General features: G+C 48.7%; 1 protein-coding gene across 1 annotated transcript in view; it reads left to right on the forward strand.

Annotated features, from left to right (window-relative positions):
• The first annotated feature begins 610 nt into the window (after window positions 1–610).
• Window positions 611–19,104, forward strand: part of LOC147427757 (pfkB-like carbohydrate kinase family protein) — a 29,040-nt gene continuing 10,546 nt past the window's right edge. Inside the window, exon 1 of the mRNA XM_086496724.1 lies at window positions 611–911. Within this exon, the coding sequence (XP_086352850.1) occupies window positions 765–911 (147 nt within the window). The 5' untranslated portion in view covers window positions 611–764. The remainder of the gene's footprint in view (window positions 912–19,104) is intronic.

Consider the following 19,104-nt stretch of genomic DNA (forward strand, 5'->3'; position numbering starts at 1 on the left):
TTGTGTCCTCACATCATAGTTGTATATAGAGGGGCATCCTTAAATATGTATAGGAAAGTCCGCCTCTAGGGGCCATTCGCACCATATTGTGGACACATTGCTACATGGTTGGCATAACTTAAGTCACTATGGCTCCAATATCTCTTTGAAAGGGTGCACACATGACGATTTACTAGCAAGGAATTCTGCGCAGCCGAAAATTTAGCACACTGCCGCCAAGCCTTCTTCACGCACACAATCTACCCCATCTCCATCGAACACGCTCTCTCTCCCCTTTGCTTTTTGCGAGATTGGTGGGCTGCAATGGCTAACTACGTCCCAAGCCCTACTTTGACGGGTTTGCCGCAGCGCGTTGGAGATTCTTGCCACGTCGTTCTTTCTTGCCGCTGCAATTCAAGATGAGCTCCATGTGCGCACCTCTTGAAAGTGGTTAGCTAATTTGCTCTGACACCCGGCCCTTGGCCATTCTCCACAACGAATTGAAATCACATAAGTGTTAGAGCTTCCGCCTACCACTCAAGCGCTGCCGCCTCTCTCCGCATGCTCACGTTTGCAGATGGCCAATGCTTGAAGAAGCTGGCCGTCCGTTGACATGGTTTGGAGGCCAGCTATTCGCTGGCCGTGTGACACCCCCCCTCTTCTTGCCCCCCTCTAAAGTCTTGAGTTCCGGGAAAGACATTCGGCAGCAGGAGATGCGAAACAGCTGAAGCGGCTGAGAGCAAGGGAGGGCGGGGGGACACGAGAGCCAGAGCGCGAATCAGAAGATGGGTGTGGAGCAGCAGCTCGAGAAGAGCGATGCAGAGGCGCCTCTTGTGGTAGGCCTGCAGCCCCTCGCCCTCGTCGATCAAGTGGCAAGAGTGGATTGGTCCCTTCTCAACTCCATTCCTGGCGAGCGTGGAGGCTCTCAACGGGTAACACACACTCTCTCTCTCTCTCTCTCTCACACACACACACACACACCTCACATTGGCACCTACTCGCTTGGATAGTGCTTTATCGAGAATTTTTTCTGCATTGGGCTATTTGCATACATCGTGAGCTTCATTGCCTGAGATTTGTAATGCCTTAATGCATTTGTCCAAAATGGCATAGAGATTTTCTCTTCGTCTATGGGAGGCTGTTCTACTCTTTGGCATAGCTGGGTCACGCAAATGGATGAAATGAGCTTAGTTTAAATGTTGCTGTGAGTTTTTAAACCAAGAACACAATCACTCCAACAGCAAACAGCATTTGCTTAGCTGGTACATGGTTTGATTATGGGGTGACTGGTTTCAAATCTTGGAAGCTGTTCTCTGCTCTCTGACACATAGGCTCCACCTTCTTGAATCACCCTCTTGCTTTTCATTGTATGGTGCCGAATTCACAGCTGTGTGCAATTTCTATAACTTGGCCGTGAGCTTGAAAGCAATGATTGCGTTTAGTATTGTCTACATTGAAACTCTATGTCATCTAGAACCAGACTTTTTAAAAGGTATGCTAAATCAGGAGGAAAAGTTTTTAATTGTGACGAGGTAAGCAGTAGCCATGTGGGCTGAAGTTGAAGCAATGACGGGCCATGTGTAGAATTTGTGGAAAGAAAGTCTATTGCAATTCAATGTTTTTCGGTGTCTTAAGAAACATTTTGCCTCTAATTAGAGGAGGTGTGTAGTGGCTTTTACTTATTTTATTATTATTGTATTTTATGTTTTCTTTTTCTGGTGATTTTCTTTCTTTTCCCCCAAAATTCTTTATTTGGGCAAGTGGACAATGTTAGAGTTCATGTATCTCTCCGGATTTGTCCAGTCGGTCCCAATTTCTCCCAGGGACAGATGCTAGGGAGCGAGGCCTGTTTTGTGGTTGTGCCCGGCCAGCGTGAGGTAGGTTTTCTCATGGCGGGTTGTGTTTAGCCTTGGGTTTTGGTTCAGTTCCATGGTCTACTGTGCTCCTTTTGCCCTTAGGAGGTTTCTCCTTTTCCTTGCAGTTCAGTGCTTTCTTAGAGCACTAGGAGCACTAGGGATAGCTGCTCCTATCTTGCCCTATTTTTTCCATTTATTGGGATTTATGCTAGGTTATGGAGCCTTCTGGCTGCGTTGGGCAGGTTGGGGCAGCATGTATATATGCAGGGGGAGGGTCACCTCTTACAACATTGCAGTTGTGCCTAGAGGGGGGCGCCCTCCCTTGGATGTCCCAAAGGGGCTTGGTGGAGAGGCAGAACAGCCAGTGTTTTTGGCTTGGATCAGCCCAGCGTTTTTGCTCAGCAGTTCAGTCCTAGCGTTTTTCATGGGCAGCAGATGCAGTGCTCGGAGATCATCTCTATGGTGCAACGAATACCTTCTCAAGGCAGCCTTTCACAGGCCTTGTGCCCATGGAGGAGCAAGTTTCCTTGACTGAGATCTAGATCCACATTTAGATTTAGCCAAGAGGAGATGCACCCAATCTATGCTCTCAGAGCATGTTGGAGGTGATGCGCATGTTGAGGCCGTGACAGTGGTCTCGTGTGCAGGAGCAGTTGGTAGTGTCAGTAGTAGTGGCAAGCATGTGCACCTCGGGTCGATCCATTTGGCATGTCAGTTCTATGCCGGACCACCCTTGGTCACTTGTATGAGCAGATTGTTATCAGCAATGGAGAGCCTTTCCCAGATCTCTCTCTCTCTCTCAGATATCCTTTCTCTCTCTATCTCAGTGATCTCTCTTTTGCACAGGTGTGTCTTGTTCATGTGTTTGGCATTGCAGGTGTTCTAGATCGGAGTCGAGGTACCCACCGGATCACGATCTAGTCCTTGTCTTCATTGCATCTTCCACTGCCACCTTTGACAGACAAGACTTAATGTTTCCATGACAATGCATGGCTGTGTAGAAGTGGATGAGTGGGCCACGAGGATGGCTTGAGTTTTAGCGAGCTGCGCCGGTATATTGTGTGTGCACAACATAACGTGGAGAAAAGTTTCAAATATATTTTCATTTTAATCATATGCCAAAGATCTCCCAAGATGAGCTCTAAGAAACACGTGCAAAATTTAAAGAGAGATGTCACGTGCACATCTAAGCCTATGTATACGTGGACAAGCTACTTCATGACATGGGTTCTGTTCAGTTAGCTTAGGAAGTGATCTGGCACTTTTGTGAGTCTGTTCGCAGAACGTGCATGTCCAGACACTTAGAGTAGATGCATATCCGTTGGTTGCACACAGCATGATCATCAGATTTCCATAAGAACCCATCAAGAGCATTTTTACAGTGCATAGACCTATTTTCCCTATTTTTGACATTTTTCACTTATTATTTTTAAGTGACTTTTGTTGGAAACTAGGTAGGGCAATTTTGCTAAGCTTGTATATAAGAAAGCTAGGGCTAGCACTTTCTGGCAGAAGAGGCAGCAGGAACCATGTCACGTGACACATCCAACCCTATGTGTCCGTGGACAAGCTACAGCACGACAAGGGTTCCGTCAGTCCCGTCAGTCTAGATTAGTAATGGCACTTTTGTGAGTTTGTTCGCAGACTGTGCATGCCCAGGCACCTAGTGTAGATGCATATCCTCTGGTTGCACACAACATGATCATAAGCATTCCCATTAGAATCCATCAGGGGAATTTTCTAGTGCATTTAACCTATTTTTCCTATTTTTGACATTTTTCACTTATTAATTTAAGTGAATTTTGTTGGAAAGTAGGGAGGGCAAATTGAGTAAGTTTGTATATAAGCAAACCTAGGCTAGCTCTGATTGGCAGAAGAGCAAGGAGAACACAGGCCACAAGCAGCAGGTTCCCCCTCTCTCTCAGCAAGACCAACCCTTGGGCGTTTTCCCTCCAAGCAAGAACCTCAGCTTCCTAGCGTCTTTGATCAAGGTTATCCTCGCCAAGACCTCCCATCCTCTAGCATTTTTTATCAAGAGCATGATCGCCAAGACTCCCCTTCCCTAGAGTTTTCCATCAGCAGATCTTTATCGCCATAGATCCTCCCTCGCTGGCGTTTTTTAGCATACCATGATCGCCCGCATCCTTGGCGTTTTCAGCAGTGCATAGCAGCAGATTTTCAGCGTTTTGACCGCCCCAAAAGAGCGGTTTTTCAGCCAGCAGAATTCAGCCAAACCAGCGTTTTTGGTCCCAGTAGAATTCAGCCATTAGCGTTTTTGGACAGCAGATAAAGAGCATCAGATTTCAGCCATAGCGTCGGTCTCGTCATCCCCGTCGTTGACATCGACATAGCCTAGACTCGCATCAGTCACATGCATCCACTTTGTATCGGTTTATGCAATCAATAGTAGACTACTCTCGCCAATGAGAGTGGGGCCCTTGGAGGAGGGTTTTACAACGTCTCTAGTGTCGTATTCTCTTCTCTCTCTATCTCTCAGTCTCATACACTTTCACGCAGAGTGTCCATTTACTTTGTTTGTGTCCATTGCACTCTCTCGTTAAGAACGGAAGGCTCTTCCTTCCATAAGAACAAAGGAACCTTGAGCACAGTTCGGAGCACTCATCTTGAGCAAAATTTAACATTCATTTCGCTGCACCTAACATTGGTATCAGAGCTTTGGCAGTGTTCTATATCACTTAAGGAAAGAACCACAAGAATCACAAGAATTTTTTTTGCTTGTTGCGGTCGCACGAACCCAAGTTCACTTGGGCGTGTCGATTCCTAATCGTGTTTTTGAAGAGTGACAGGAATCCCAAGAAAGAAGGGCTTGTCCAGTCTCCCCTTGTGCCTCTTTTCACTCATTGAGAGCGGACCGTGCACTTAGCGGCCGGCCAATCAACGTGAGGTGGGAAAAAGCAACCTTGGGTGAGCGCAAGGCCGCCAAGGGGTGCGCCCGCAGAAAAGAGCAAAAACTCGGATGAAGAGAAGATCCTTCTCGAACATAGATTCCAAGCTAAAGAAGAACCTCAAGAACCTCAAGACCCGCAAGAACATTAAGACCCTCAAGACCCTCAAGAACCAAGACCCCCAAGAACCCAAGTTCCTCGTGAACTTAAGAACCCAAGACCACAAGAACCCACAAGAACCCACAACTTCAGTGGATGGTCATCACTCGAAGCAGAATGGATACTTCGCTTGGAGGTGATGAGCATGAGAGAGGCGAAGAAGAATTTTCCCTACCAGGAGGTTTTCCGACCCTCCCACTTCCCCTTCTACGCCAAGGATTACACTAACTCCTATGGAGGCTTTTGACAAGGAGCTAGAAAGTGACGAAAGTATGGCAGCCATAGAGCGTAGATACGAAGAATGAATGGCAGCCATAGAGCGTGAGCACGAGCGCGCGAACAAAGAAAAGCAAAATTTGATCGCGAGAACAAAGAATGACAAGCAGCATTTGATCGCGAGATCAAAGCAAGACAAGAGAAGGGCGACCAACACATGAAAGAATTGTGGCGACTTTTTTCTATTGTGCACGCGCAGTTTGCACAGAATCAGGAAAAGGAGACTCTCTCAGTCTCTTTGAAATGATCGAGGACATGGATCTCCCAGCTACACGGATCGCCTATAGAATCTAGATACACGTCGGACCAACCACCCGACCATAGCCACCATTTGGCAGCTCCCCGTGCTGGGGCCAACGTCCGAGGATGTAGGCGTGCACCTGTAAGACCGAGCGTCCCATACCACCCGGCCTCACCTCCTCGAGGTGACCTCGCGCACTCCTAGCCTCACGAGCTAACCACTTGCATCGATAATTGTAAATTAGGCCTTGGCCCCCCTTTTATAATAATGGTCGGCCACACTGGCCGGGTTCACTCTACGTCCGCCCGGACACTGGACGCCCATCCCGACGGCATCTGGGCTAGATCCCCTCTCCTATGAGCAGGACATAACATACTTCCCCCCTTAAGAACCATTGATGTCCTCATCAATGAAGTGGGGATAGTGAGCCTTCAAAGCTCTAACAGGTTCCCAAGTAGCAAACCTTTCAGATTGACCCTTCCATTTAATTAAGTACTCGTCGTAAGCTTTTTGACGTGAATGACGGGTACGATGATCTAAAACTGCTTCTGGTTCTCGAGGAATATACTCAGTTTGCATATCTTGCCACACATTTTCCTTGATAGGCACAACCACGTCGGCTTCGCCCAATTTGACTTTAAGGCGGCTGACATGAAACACTGAATGTACACTAACATCCGAAGGAAGAGCTAGTTTGTAGGCAACTTGGCCAATTTTCTTTGTGATCTGGAACGGACCACAATATCTAGCTGAAAGCTTATAATGTTTTCCTGTTCGCATAGTCTTGGAATCCTTGGGTATCTTCAGATAGACCCATTGTCCCACATCTAGAGTCCTTGGAGATCTCTTTTGATTAGCATAAGTAGTGACTCAATCACGAGCCGTTCTTATACTATCCTTAGCATTCGAGCATTTCCTGCATGTCATACAGGAAATCACGAGCTTGGCGTTCCTTGACTTTCTCTAAGCCAATAGCAATTGGGGATTTAGGCTCAAATCCATACATCAGCATGAACGGGCTAAATCCAATAGCAAAATGCTTGCTACTATTATAGGCAAACTCTAACTGTGGAAGATACCTTTCCCAATCAGACTGCCTGTGAGAGACATAGGCTCTCAACATGTCTTCTAATGTCTGGTTCATCCTCTGAGTTTGTCCATCGGACTCAGGATGATCAGAAGACGACATACTCAACTTCGTCTGAAGATGAGCAAAGACATCTCGCCAAAATCGGCCAGTGAACTTAATATCTCGATCACTGAGGATATCTTCCGGGAGACCATACAGCTTATAAAGCTGATCGACAAATAAAATTGCCAACTCATGGCTTTTAACTGTCGACTTCGTTGGTATAAACTTCGCCATTTTTGTGAGTCTATCGACCACAACCCAAATAGCTTCATTGCCCCGACTAGTATTTGGCAAACCAACGATGAAGTCCATGGAAATACTCTGCCACTTGGCATATGGGATTTCCAATGGATGTAGCAGGCCAGCTTTTTTAAGGCGCTCTGCCTTATTGACCTGACACTGAGCGCATCTCTTCACATAGCTCTCTATGTAAGAGCGTATTCTTGGCCAATAGAAATATCGCTTGACCAAAGTCAAAGTTCTCTGGATGCCTGGGTGCCCAACGCTAGGAACATCGTGACATTCGCACAAAATCCTTTGTTGAATCTCATCGATTGCCGGCACGCAGGCTTTACCATTTCTGAACAATAGTCCACCTCTAATGGAATATTGTTGCTGTCTCGCCTCTCGAGCACGACTCTCTTGGGTCTCCAGACCACCCAAGCTTGTATGCGAGTCATGCCCCGCTTCGACCTCGTTCCATATCTTGCCAAAATGGCCATCGGAACGACATAGCCCTCGGAGAGAGAGATAGAAATCCATCGAGATTTCAGCCATAGATAAGGCATTAACCTTAGGAATCTTGCTGAGTGCATCGACAACTCGATTGTTGGATCCTTTTCTATAACGGATCTCAAAGTCAAACTCTTGCACCCATCTAGCCTTCCGGCCTCTGAGATCACCCTGATCACAGATATAGCGCAAGGACCGATGATTTGTCCATGCAACAAACGTAGAGCCATACAAGTAGTGCCGCCATTTTCTCAGGGCGTGGACTACGGCGTAAAGCTCCTTCTCATACGTTGGATAACGTATCTCAGCGTCAGAAAGCTTCTTACTTTCATACGCAACAGGACGTCCATCCTGGTATAATGCCGCACCAATAGCATAATCACTAGCATCCGTTTCAACCACAAACGGTTTGCTAGGATCCACAATTTTCAATATTGGCGCAGTAGTCACCAAGTGCTTTAGTGTCCGAAAGCTCTCGTCGAGACTCTCATTCTAGACAACAGGGGGATTACCTTTACGATGAGGACCCGAAGTCTTCGGCCCTTTCACCCCTCCTTTTAAAAGTTGCATAAGTGGAGCAGCAACTTTAGAGTAATCCTTGATAAACTTGCAAAAGAATCCAGTAAAGCCTAAAAAGGACTTTACTTGGCGTACATTCTTCAAAATGGGCCAATTTCGCACTTTATCCAACTTTTCACGGTCGACGCGAATTCCATCGCGAGTAATGATGTGACCCAAGTACAGAAGCTCTTTCTTAAAGAATTCACACTTAGAAGCCTTAGCATAAAGCTTCTCAGTTCTCAGTACTTCGAGAACAGTGCATATATGCACTAGGTGCTCAGACAAACTTCGGCTGTAGATCAAGATATCATCGAGAAATACAACAACGAAGCTGCCTAAAAATGGTCTCAGCAGATCATTCATCATCTGCTGGAACGTAGCTGGAGCATTGGTCAAACCGAAAGGCAAGACCAAAAACTCGTAGTGACCATAACGCGTATGGAAGCTTGTCTTAGGAATATCTTCCAGTTTGATCCGTATCTGATGATAGCCTGATCGCAGGTCTATCTTCGTAAAATACAACGCTCCATGGAGCCGATCTATCAGATCGTCCATGCGCGGGAGCGGATACTTGTTCTTGACAGTGAGCTTATTCAACTCCTTGTAATCCACGCAGAAGCGCATAGTGTTATCCTTCTTCCGAGAAAGTAACACTGGCGCTCCCCACGGGGACTTACTTGGTCGAACAAAACCCCTGCCGAGATAATCTTTTAGCTGTCGCTGAATCTCGTCCTCTTCGGTTTTACTAAACCGATAGGGTTGCTTTGAGAAGGGTTGGCTTCCAGCCACCAACTCAATGCCATGATCTACTCCTCTTGAAGGTGGCAAGCTAGGAAGTAGATCATTAGGAAAAACATCCTTGAAATGAGTCATGATTTCTCGGATATGGTTGGATTCGTCGGAATCCCTAAGTTCAATAGAAGAACATGAAACATTTTTACGAAATTTAGTGGTGACAGAAGTACCAAGCACTAATGAATCAAACCAAGCAGATGGTACACATTGATAAAAGTCAACATCAGAAGACTTTATTTCTTTATACATTTCCAAAGCAGCAACAACTGGTATTGCAAAACCATTATTTACAGACTTCTGATTACAAAGCGACACAGATACATGAGGCTTGTTCTGCTTAACAAAAACAAGAGACTGATGTACATAGTCTATATACAATGAGTCTTGTTTATCATAAACCATGGAATTCCTGAAATAACATCTGCTCTGTCCAAGCGCATGATGTGGAAATCCAGGTTCTCTTTGTAATCAGCTAGCTCGAGCGACAAGTCTGGAACCATCCGATTCCATACATCCGTATCCATGCCATGAGCCATCTTCACGCGATACTCATGGTCACTGTCCTGCGTCCGTAGGCTGAGCTTTTGCACCAATTTTGCATCCACAAAATTGTGTGAGCTTTGATTATCAAGGAGTACGGTCACGTCGTGACCATTGATCTTCTCGGGGAAACGGAGAAGATCGTGTTTATCAAACACTTTGGTGCTAAAAGTACAATTAGTGCATGAACTGTGCGCTAAATGATGGATTTCAACTTGAATGACATCAGAGTTACTTGAGATCTCGTGAATTTGAACCGAAGGACGGCCTTACGGTTTCTTCGTCTTCTTCTTGGGGCAATCTTTGATTTGGTGACCCGTTTGGCCACATCCGAAGCAAGCCCCCTTCTTCACTGCATCCGCAACTGAAGCATTTCTGGCTTTCTTCTTCTCCTGAGAAGATCTGGCGGTGATTTGGACTTATGTTGGAATCGAGGTTGCTTCCTCGAAGCACCCTCACCGGATTGATGGTCTGCAATTCTTTTCTTCTCATAATTCGCTCCATTTATTAAATGGAACGTCCTAGCCTTTGCCACTGCATCCTCGACATCAGTCGGGCTTTATTTTTGCTCAAGGCCCAACGGTAATCCTCATGTAGTCCCAGCAGATACATGTGCATAGTGTGCGTAGAATCCACCTTGCAGAAGGTGAGCGCCTCTTTGAAAGCCGTCGTATACTTATCAAAGGACAGAGTTTTCATCGAAAGACACTGCCGTTTGGCATAAGCTTTCAAAGGGTCCATTTCGGCGAATTCCCTCTTGAATTTCACACAAAAGTTAGCCCACGTCGTAGGCTTCTCTGTCATGTCACGCCACCAGGTAAGCGCCTTACTGCGCAGATAGAGAGGAATCGTCTGAATCCTCCATTCATCATGCTCCCCATGGAGATCAAAGTATGTGGTCCACTGGTGCAACCAGTTATTCATGGCCAGTTCCGTACACTCCTTCTCTTCACCTGAGAAATTTGTAGTTTTGTACGGAATTGTGGTAGTCGGACCACCCTGCAAACGGCCAAAAGCAGCAAGCTACATCCGCAATTGTTGGAGATGGGTTTCGCCCTCGGAAATACGTGCAGTCGTCGACTGAGCCATATTTTCGAGAGTAGAAAGTCGGGAATTGAGCCCCTGTACGACCCCTTCGAGAGAGGCCAAGCGAAGGTTCGTCTGAACATTCGCGTTTTCCAGAGCGGTAACATGCTGGTCGAAACTCTAGAAAGTGCTTGTAATCCATGTGTAGAGAGCATGCGTGAATGGAATTTGAATGTTACCTGGCGTGTCGTCACACTGCACATCTGAGCTGAAGGAATCCATGGCGAAGTGCGTGAAAAAACTGGAATTTGCACGCAAAGCTGGGCCTTTTCTACACTTTTTGGTCGTGGAACATTGAAGTTCGAGGAGCTCCACGCGTCAGCGTGAGCGTTTGAAGGCGAGCAAGTGATGGCGGGAGTGCGAGAGCGCGAGCAGGTGAGAGAGGGAGAGCTCAGGTGACGAGCAGAGGAGTGAAAAGAGAGATCTCTGTAGACTTTTGAAGTCTTTGTAAGTGATTTATTAACAATATGCAGGGTTCACACTTTAACTTAAAAATTTAAAGTGTCCTGATTATACTTAAAAAAACCTCAAGTGACCAAGTCACTTAAAAGAAGTTTAAAAAATCCTTGGCCATAAAATAAGACAGCGTAAAAAAACTCCAGCGCTGCCTAAAAAAATTGAACGCTGCTTGCTCTGTACGGATGCCGTGTGGAGAGAAAGAGGGAAACAACTGCACGTGCCTGCTCGTGGCTAGCACACAAAGGATGTGCCGATTGGGAGCCAGCGTGGAGAAGCAACCAACGTGGAGGAGAACGCATCCTCTCACTTGCTCTGCCTTGTACCTCCCTTGCAAGCTTGAAGTGCGCAGGCAGAAGAGAGAGGTAAATCTCTCATTCTCTCTCTCTGAGAGTTTACAGAGATTGACCAGCGGTCTCTCTCTCTCTCTCTCTCTCTCTCTCTCTCTCTCTCTCTCTCTCTCTCTCTCTCTCTCTCTCTCTATGCTTCGCACAAAGAAGGAGATTACAGAGGGTTGTTTAAAAAAAAAAAAAACATACTGTATGCTGAATTTAATCCAAAATCAGCGAATTAATAAGCAACATACTGATTTTCATCGAAAACCAGTAAAATCAACGAGTAACCCTCGAATTTTCAACAGTTTCACCCGCCAATTTGCTGATTTTTATCAAAAATCAGCAACATAGTATCAATTTACACCTGCAAACATACTCATGAGAAGAAAATAGTCAATTAAACAATTATATCATCGAAAATTGCATGAAATAAAGACTATCCGACTTAAATCAGTCTGCAGGTGTGCACACGGTCCTTCGTGCAGCCAAGCCGGCTCTGATACCATGAAACGAATGAGGAGATGGATCTCCCAGCTACACGGACCGCCTACAGATACACGTCGGACGAACCACCCGACCATAGCCACCATCCGGCAGCTCCCCCGTGCTGGGGCCAAGGCGTGCACCTGTAAGACCGAGCGTCCCATACCACCCGGCCTCACCTCCTCGAGGTGACCTCGCGCACTCCTAGCCTCGCGGGCTAACCACTGGCATTCTGCCAGTGGGGGTCGATAAGTGTAAATGAGGCCTTGGCCCCCCTTTTATAATAATGGCCGGCCACACTGGTCGTGTTCACACTACGTCCGCCCGGACACTGGACGCCCATCCCGACGACATCTGGGCTAGATCCCCTCTCCTATGAGCAGGACATAACACTCTTCTTCTCCCAAGCATGACACACGGAATTTGCATGATGATACGCATGATGATTTGAATGAAGATGACAATGACAAGCATGATCAAGATGTGATTTCTCACAAGCATGATGATTTGCATGAAGATGACGTGATTGTTCACAAGGATGATGAGTTAGTTGATGCTTTTTCTAGCGAAGCTAACCTCGTTGTAGATTCGATCAATCACGAAGGATCGATCTTGGCTCTCGAGCCTAGGTCCAAAGCACCCCTTCAGGAAGAACCAATCTTGGCTCTCGAGCCTAGGTTCAAAGAACCTTCACAGGAAGTATTATGAGTTCTCATGATTCATACGCACGCATTGTTCGAGTGTTTCATTCGTGATCCTTTCCTGTATTTTCGTCAGCGTCTTTATGTGATCCCTTTTCCTAGGCATGACATATTGTACGTTGAGCACGTTTCACTCATGAATGAGCACGAATGTATGCGGATTGTTCATGAAAAGCTGAAAAGTATATATGTAAGGAAGTCACATTCCATGTCTCTTCCTTGGCATGACACATTCGTAGAACGAGCACATGAAAGTATGAGCACCAAGCATGGGCATTTCCGTTGTAAATTGCCATAGTTGATTGCTTTAGATCAGAAGAGAAAGATTCGATCTCATTGCTTGCGTGTGTGTGATGAACGGCTTGGCACTCCGTCTCTTCGTTCATCTACATTGCATGCACAGTCTTTTAGGAAGACAAGATTTTTTCCAGTCACCTTACATGGAATAGGTACGTTCATGGTTTTGTGTTGGAAATGGTTTCAGGAATTTTCAGCAATGGAGATTCTTGAAGAAGAAAGAAGTACGACTCCGACGAAGTTGAAGCATTGAAGGAGCCACAGAAGACTTTGTGTCGCTTTCTACGCGGCCCAAAGAAGCAAGCGTTGCAGACCTTTATGAAGTTAAAGTACCGCACGACCCACACATCTGAGTGGGCCGGCGAAGAGTCTCTTTCAGGATTCCGGATGCTATTGGCTATCTCCCTCGACGCCATACAGTTCGGTACTAGTACCTCACTTTGAATAGAAGGGGATGTCACGTGACATCCAACCCTATGTGTCCGTGGACAAGCTACAACACGACAAGGGTTCCGTCAGTCCAGTCATTCTAGATTAGTAAGTGTTCTGGCACTTTTGTGAGTCTGTTCGCAGACCGTGCATGCCAAGGCACTTAGTGTAGATGCATATCCTTTAGTTGCACACAACATGATCATAAGCATTCCCATCAGAATCCATCAGGAGAATTTTCCAGTGCATTTAACCTATTTTCCCTATTTTTGACATTTTTCACTTATTAATTTAAGTGACTTTTGTTGGAAAGTAGGTAGGGCAAATTGAATAAGTTTGTATATAAGCAAACCTAGGCTAGCACTAATTGGCAGAAGAGCAAGGAGAACACAGGCCATAGGCAGCAGGTTCCCCCTCTCTCTCAGCAAGACCAACCCTTGGGCGTTTTCCCTCCAACCAAGAACCTCAGCTTCCTAGCGTTTTTTATCAAGTTCATCCTTGCCAAGACCTCCCATCCTCTAGCGTTTTTGATCAAGAGCATCATTGCCAAGACTCCCCTTCCCTAGCGTTTTCCATCAGCAGATCTTCATCGCCATAGATCCTCCCTCGCTGGCGTTTTTCAGCATACCATGATTGCCCGCAACCCTGGCGTTTTCAGCAGTGCATAGCAGCAGATTTTCAGCGTTTTGACCGCCCCAAAACAGCGGTTTTTCAGCCAGCAGAATTCAGCCAAACCAGCGTTTTTGGTCCCAGCAGAATTCAGCCATTAGCGTTTTTGGACAGCATTAGATAAAGAGCATCAGATTTCAGCCATAGCGTCGGTCTCATCATCCCCGTCGTCGACATCTACATAGCCTAGACTCGCATCAGTCACATGCATCCACTTTGTACCGGTTTGTGCAATCAATAGTAGACCACTCTCGCCAACGAGAGTGGGGCCCTTGGAGGAGGGTTTTACAACGTCTCTGGTGTTGTATTCTCTTCTCTCTCTATCTCTCAGTCTCATACACTCACGCACAGTGTCCATTTACTTTGTTTGTGTCCATTGCACTCTCTTGTTAAGAACGGAAGGCTCTCCCTTCCATAAGAACAAAGGAACCTTGAGCATAGTTCGGAGCACTCATCTTGAGCAAAGTTCAACATTCATTCCGCTACACCTAACAAACCAAGGTTCAGCAGACACCTTCTCAGCATGAACCCTCGGCAGGAGACATAGCGTTTTTAGCCAGCAGACCCCCGCAAGGCCTAGCGTTTTTCAGCATGAACAGCCCCCTGGCGTTTTTGCATTGAAGATCAGCCCGGCGACAATAAGACACAGTAGATCAGGCCTAGCATTAGCAGATTCGACAGCAACAGCAGATCAGCCCTAGCGTTAGTAGATTTCCTCCGCAGATAACAGAATTCAGCCCTAGTGTTTTGGTTGCAGATCAGCTGTCACCAGCGTGTGACTACTATCTATCCTTTTTGTTGATTTCTTTCTTATTATCTATTTACTTTCACTTTTTGGAAACACCCCTCGGGAAATCTAACTGCCTTGCATTGCATAGCTAGTGTGGAACTGTCCAGAGGGAGTCCAGGCCTGAGGGCAAGAGACCACTAAGGTTGGACAAGGACTATGGTTAGCCAAGTGGGGTCATTGACTAGCCAAAGTGGAATCCTTTGCTACAGAGGCTACATTTCAGTTCTGGATGTGGCCGCACTGTACAAAGAGGGTCGGATGACCTAGAAAGATACAATGGCAGCATCTCCTAAAATTTAGGGAACTGCTATTTTGGGACCTGAAAATGTGTTGACGTCATTACCTCCGGAATGACAAGGGGAACATTTTCTTACTCTGCCGTGAAGTCAACTGGGCAACCGGTTGGGATATTTTTAGACGGCAACCCCGAAACGGGAAAATGCTTATAAATGTGCCAAGTGGCACCTTCTGGTGCACTTGCCTCATGCAACAAGAAGTGGCGCTGAATTTAGGAGGGGGAGAGCCTCATTTTCAGATTTGTCACAGGTTAAGAGCTATGGAGTGCTTGCTTTCCCTCTTATGCACAGTGCGGTGCCAGGAGTGATGCCCTGCATGCTACGCACTGCCCTCTCTCCCCTTTGGCAGTATGTTATGCCCCTCTAGTGGGCTCTTCATTTGACCAATGTACAACTGTGTGGGTTCATGCGCGATTGCCGAGGCAAGAGCCTCTTGCACAGGTACTGGATTAGCTAGCGGCTAATTCCCCCGCAGGTACAGGTGAATTCGGAGAGGTTTCACGCCAGAAATCTCGTCCGATTCAAAGGGCAAGTAGCCCTACAGGTGCGGGAGCTCGAGGACTTGCTACGGATGCGACCGGCACGCGAAACGGAGCCCGAAACAGTGAATTACAGCCTGCTGTGTATTTTTGCAGGTTTAGGGTTTTGGCCCTAAACGGACCCTAATACCCCCAGGAGGTTCGGGGACGCAAGGGGACCGTTGTACAGGTGATCTGGCACATTTTCAGGGCTGAAAACAGAGAATTCAGCGTGCTGCAGATTCTCGCCAGGTTTTGCAAAGTGCCCGTATGCGTCGGGAAAGTCAGTCAATGCGTGGGAATACTGACTGTGAAGGGTCCTAGTACAGTTATGCTGCCGAAATCAGGCCGGAACAGTTGAAATTCAGCCAAGTTTGTGCGGGGCAGCTTGTAGGGATCCACAACATTTATTCCCTCTTTTAAAGAATAAAGAAATACCGAAAGGGGCGCCTAAGTTAGGGGCCAATCTGGTGTCGGTCTTCTCATACAGGTGCATTCTAGCATCTGTATCCCATTCCCCTCTCTTGTGTCACTATAGCGCAGGTAAAATAGACGACTAATAATGGGTGAAAGCTAAATCAAGGTTTGAAGTAAAGTCTACCGCCCTTTTTGGATTGTACAGGCCGGTTTCATCAGCCCTTGGCGTTTTGCAGTTCCATCGCGACAAGATCCACAATAGCATCAGCGTTTTCAGTTTTCAGCAGTCAGACATCGCAAAACAAGTCCTGAACCTCTCAGGTCTCACCTTCGTGCAGCGGATCTTCGCAGCACGGTCAGATCCAACAAAGTTTGTAGTTTCAGATTTTCCACTATTACCTTCTTGGAGAGAGCAAAGAGCACACAGGGGACCCGAGTAGAAGTTGAAGTACTAACATCGAACCGCATTCCTTTTTGGCTCGCTGCAGCTCGCACCTCTCCCCCCTTGCGCCATCGCCCTCCCTCACTCCCTCGCGCTGCTCTCCCGCTTGTCCACCTCGCGCTGCCCCCTTCCCCTCGCGCTACCCCTGCTGCTGTCCGCTGCACTGGCAGCCCGCAGCTGCCCGTTGCCCAGCTCAGCCAGCTCTCCCTGCCGCCGCCCCCCCCCCCCCCCCCCCCCCCCCCTCACGCTACCCCCCGTTGCTGCCTGCTGCCCAGCCAGCCCGAAGCAGCTCCCGCAGTCAACCTCGCCAGCCCGCCCCCTCCCACTGTCCGCCCCCCTCGCTTGCTTTTTACCGTTAGCCTTCTCCCTCTCCATTCTTGCTTGACGGGCGTCGCCAGCACCTTTGACGTGCTCGGTCCAACAGGTCTCCCCCCCCTTTCTTTCGTCGACGATCCTCCGCCTTTTCTTTACCAGTAGCAGACACAGATGGCGGCTCATGCTACACCGCAGAGGGACTCCAATGAAGCCCCCTCGCCCGACCGCTGAGCCCACCATTCGACTTGCTCTTACGCCGGCAAAGCAAGCGAGCCTTGCCACAGAGGTAGAACGCTTGCAGGCGACTTCTGTCATCTGCAAGGTTCTCGGCACTCGTCCCAGCAGAGGAGAGCTGCGAGACCTTCTCTAGGCCCGCCTCCTCGCAGAGGTGGGCAAGATCTTGGATGTCCAGATTCTCGGACAAGGGTACTACCAGATTGAGTTCGAGACTTCCGAGATGGCCTCCAAGGTCATAGCTATGAGTCCATTGGCCATCCGAGCATCACGCGCCCACTTTCGACAATGGCGACATGGTTTTGACCCGTCTTCGGATGTGCTAGTAGAGGAGGCGGACATCCCCATCTTAGTCTGCTTTCCGGGTTTACGGAGGGAGTACCTTCCACTTCTCTCTAGGATTGGCTCCGCCATCGGAACTGTCCTGGAGACACCTCGTACGGCAGCATCAGTAGCTGCCAAGGCGGCTGGCATCCCTTCAGTTCGAGTTTTGGTCAGAGATACCCACACGCTCCCGAAGGTCATCCTTCTGCCTCGGGTGAGTGGGGGTTGGTTTAGACAGAGTGTGGAGTACTCGGGTCTCCCGAACCAATGCTTCATTTGCAGACAGATGGGCCACCTAGCGAAGGCCTGTCCACGGAGGAGACCACGACCCGCACCCAGCCTCAGCCCCAGCCTGCCAAGGCTGGGCCGCAGCCACAGCCAGCGACACAGAGCACAGATTCAGCGCCACCCTCCGAGCCTGGGGCTCCAGCGGAGGAGGGGTGGCAGCAGGCCCGTGGCCGTCGACGCCAGGGGCCACAGCGACAGCCTGGCACTCAGAGTGGCCCTCAGGTGCCTACTCAGCAGCAGTGGGTTCCCACGGGGAACCGCTTTGGTCCTCTTGAGCAGGAGGAGCCCCCTATGCCAGCCACCGCCTCCGCTTCACCCTCGCCAGCCGCTCCGCCTTCCGATCTCCCCTCCTCCTGCTCATGCCCTCCCCCGCCCTCTGCTACCGCTCACTCCCCACCTCGCCCCCCCCATATCTCTGCCGCCCCACCCCGCTTCTCCTCTCCCCCGCCCCCCCCAGCCCCTTCTCCCCCTCCTCCTGCTTCAGTACTACAGTCGGCTCAGGAGACTGGACCCTTGCCGGCGGCCAGGAGATCTCTTGGCAGCGCCTTCGCCACGAGTCGCCTAGCGAGAGAGGGTCAGCCCTTCATGCGGCCCCCACTGCAGATTCAGACTTCTCCTCTTGCAGCTATCCCTCATGGTTTGACGAGCTTTGACCTCCGACGCCGCTGGGATTTCTTCGATTACGGGTTTACTCGTTTTCTTGGCGATTCCGCAGCAGACCACGAGGCAGCCTGCTTCAGAGCCTACGCTTTGTTCCTCGCCGCTAGGGGGACAGAGGCCTTGGACTCAGCAGTTGGTTTCTCCTTCCCCCTATGTGGCAGGACTGAGACAGAGTGGTCCCTCGACTCAGTGGTGGGATGGTTGCATACACAGGTTCTCGAGTTCTCTCACCACATGGGAGAACTTGGCATTACAGATTTGCTGCAGACTTTGTGGCCACTGGCCAAGTTTGCGGTGACACCCCCAGATTCTGCAGGATGTAGACACATTGTGGTGTACTTTTTTGCTGATACGCAGTGTTTGCCTTGCTATGTATTCATTCATGAGGACTCCTGGACAGAGGAGGTTGCTTTACGCACGGCTCGCTCTACTTGGGCTTGGACCAGGCACTCACTGCAGTCTCTCGCCTATCTAGAGGACGCTCGGATGCGGATTACTCCCCATCCAAGCCTGCTTCGAAGATAGCTCGTCTTGCTGCTGCGGCAGCATCTGTTCTCTCTCGCTCCCCATGAGGATCGTCTCGTGGAACGTGCAGGGACTAGGTGGGCCCTAGTTTCAGCGACAGCGGGGCCGATTGCGTCAGGAGCTTCAGTGTTGCCTTGTGGGAGGAGAGATTGATCTCCTTATGCTTCAGGAGCACCATTTGTCTAAGAGCCGCATTCGGCGATGTGGTCAGATCTTGCGTGGACGCTATGATACCTTTTGGTCAGCTGCTTTTGGACCTGGAGGCATCCAGGGTGGGGTATGTATGACTATTGCGGACTCATTACAGCAGGCCATTGTGGGCAGAGGGATTATTGTACCAGGCAGGGCTTAGTGGATTACTATGCAGGTTCAGGGTAGCCTTGTGGGTTTCCTGAACATCTATGCGCCCAATGTGGCGAGTGCTCGTGCAGAGTTTTGGTCACAGATTGTTGAGTCTTTGCCACAGGTTGACCAGTGGTGTGTAGGAGGGGACTTCAACATGTTGGAGGACCCTTTTGACAGGATCGGAGGCAGCCATGCTACTTTGCATGGAGTCGAGTTAGCAGCTTGGGAGAGGTTTTGTATGACGTTGAGGGTCTCGGATACATGGCAGCATTCTGGCTTTGTGAGGCCTCCAGAGAGTCTTGCCTTCTCTAGATCGG

Source organism: Adiantum capillus-veneris, chromosome 23 (genome assembly GCF_014529385.1).
Source record: "Adiantum capillus-veneris isolate H3 chromosome 23, ASM1452938v2, whole genome shotgun sequence".
NCBI classification, from domain to species: domain Eukaryota; kingdom Viridiplantae; phylum Streptophyta; class Polypodiopsida; order Polypodiales; family Pteridaceae; genus Adiantum; species Adiantum capillus-veneris.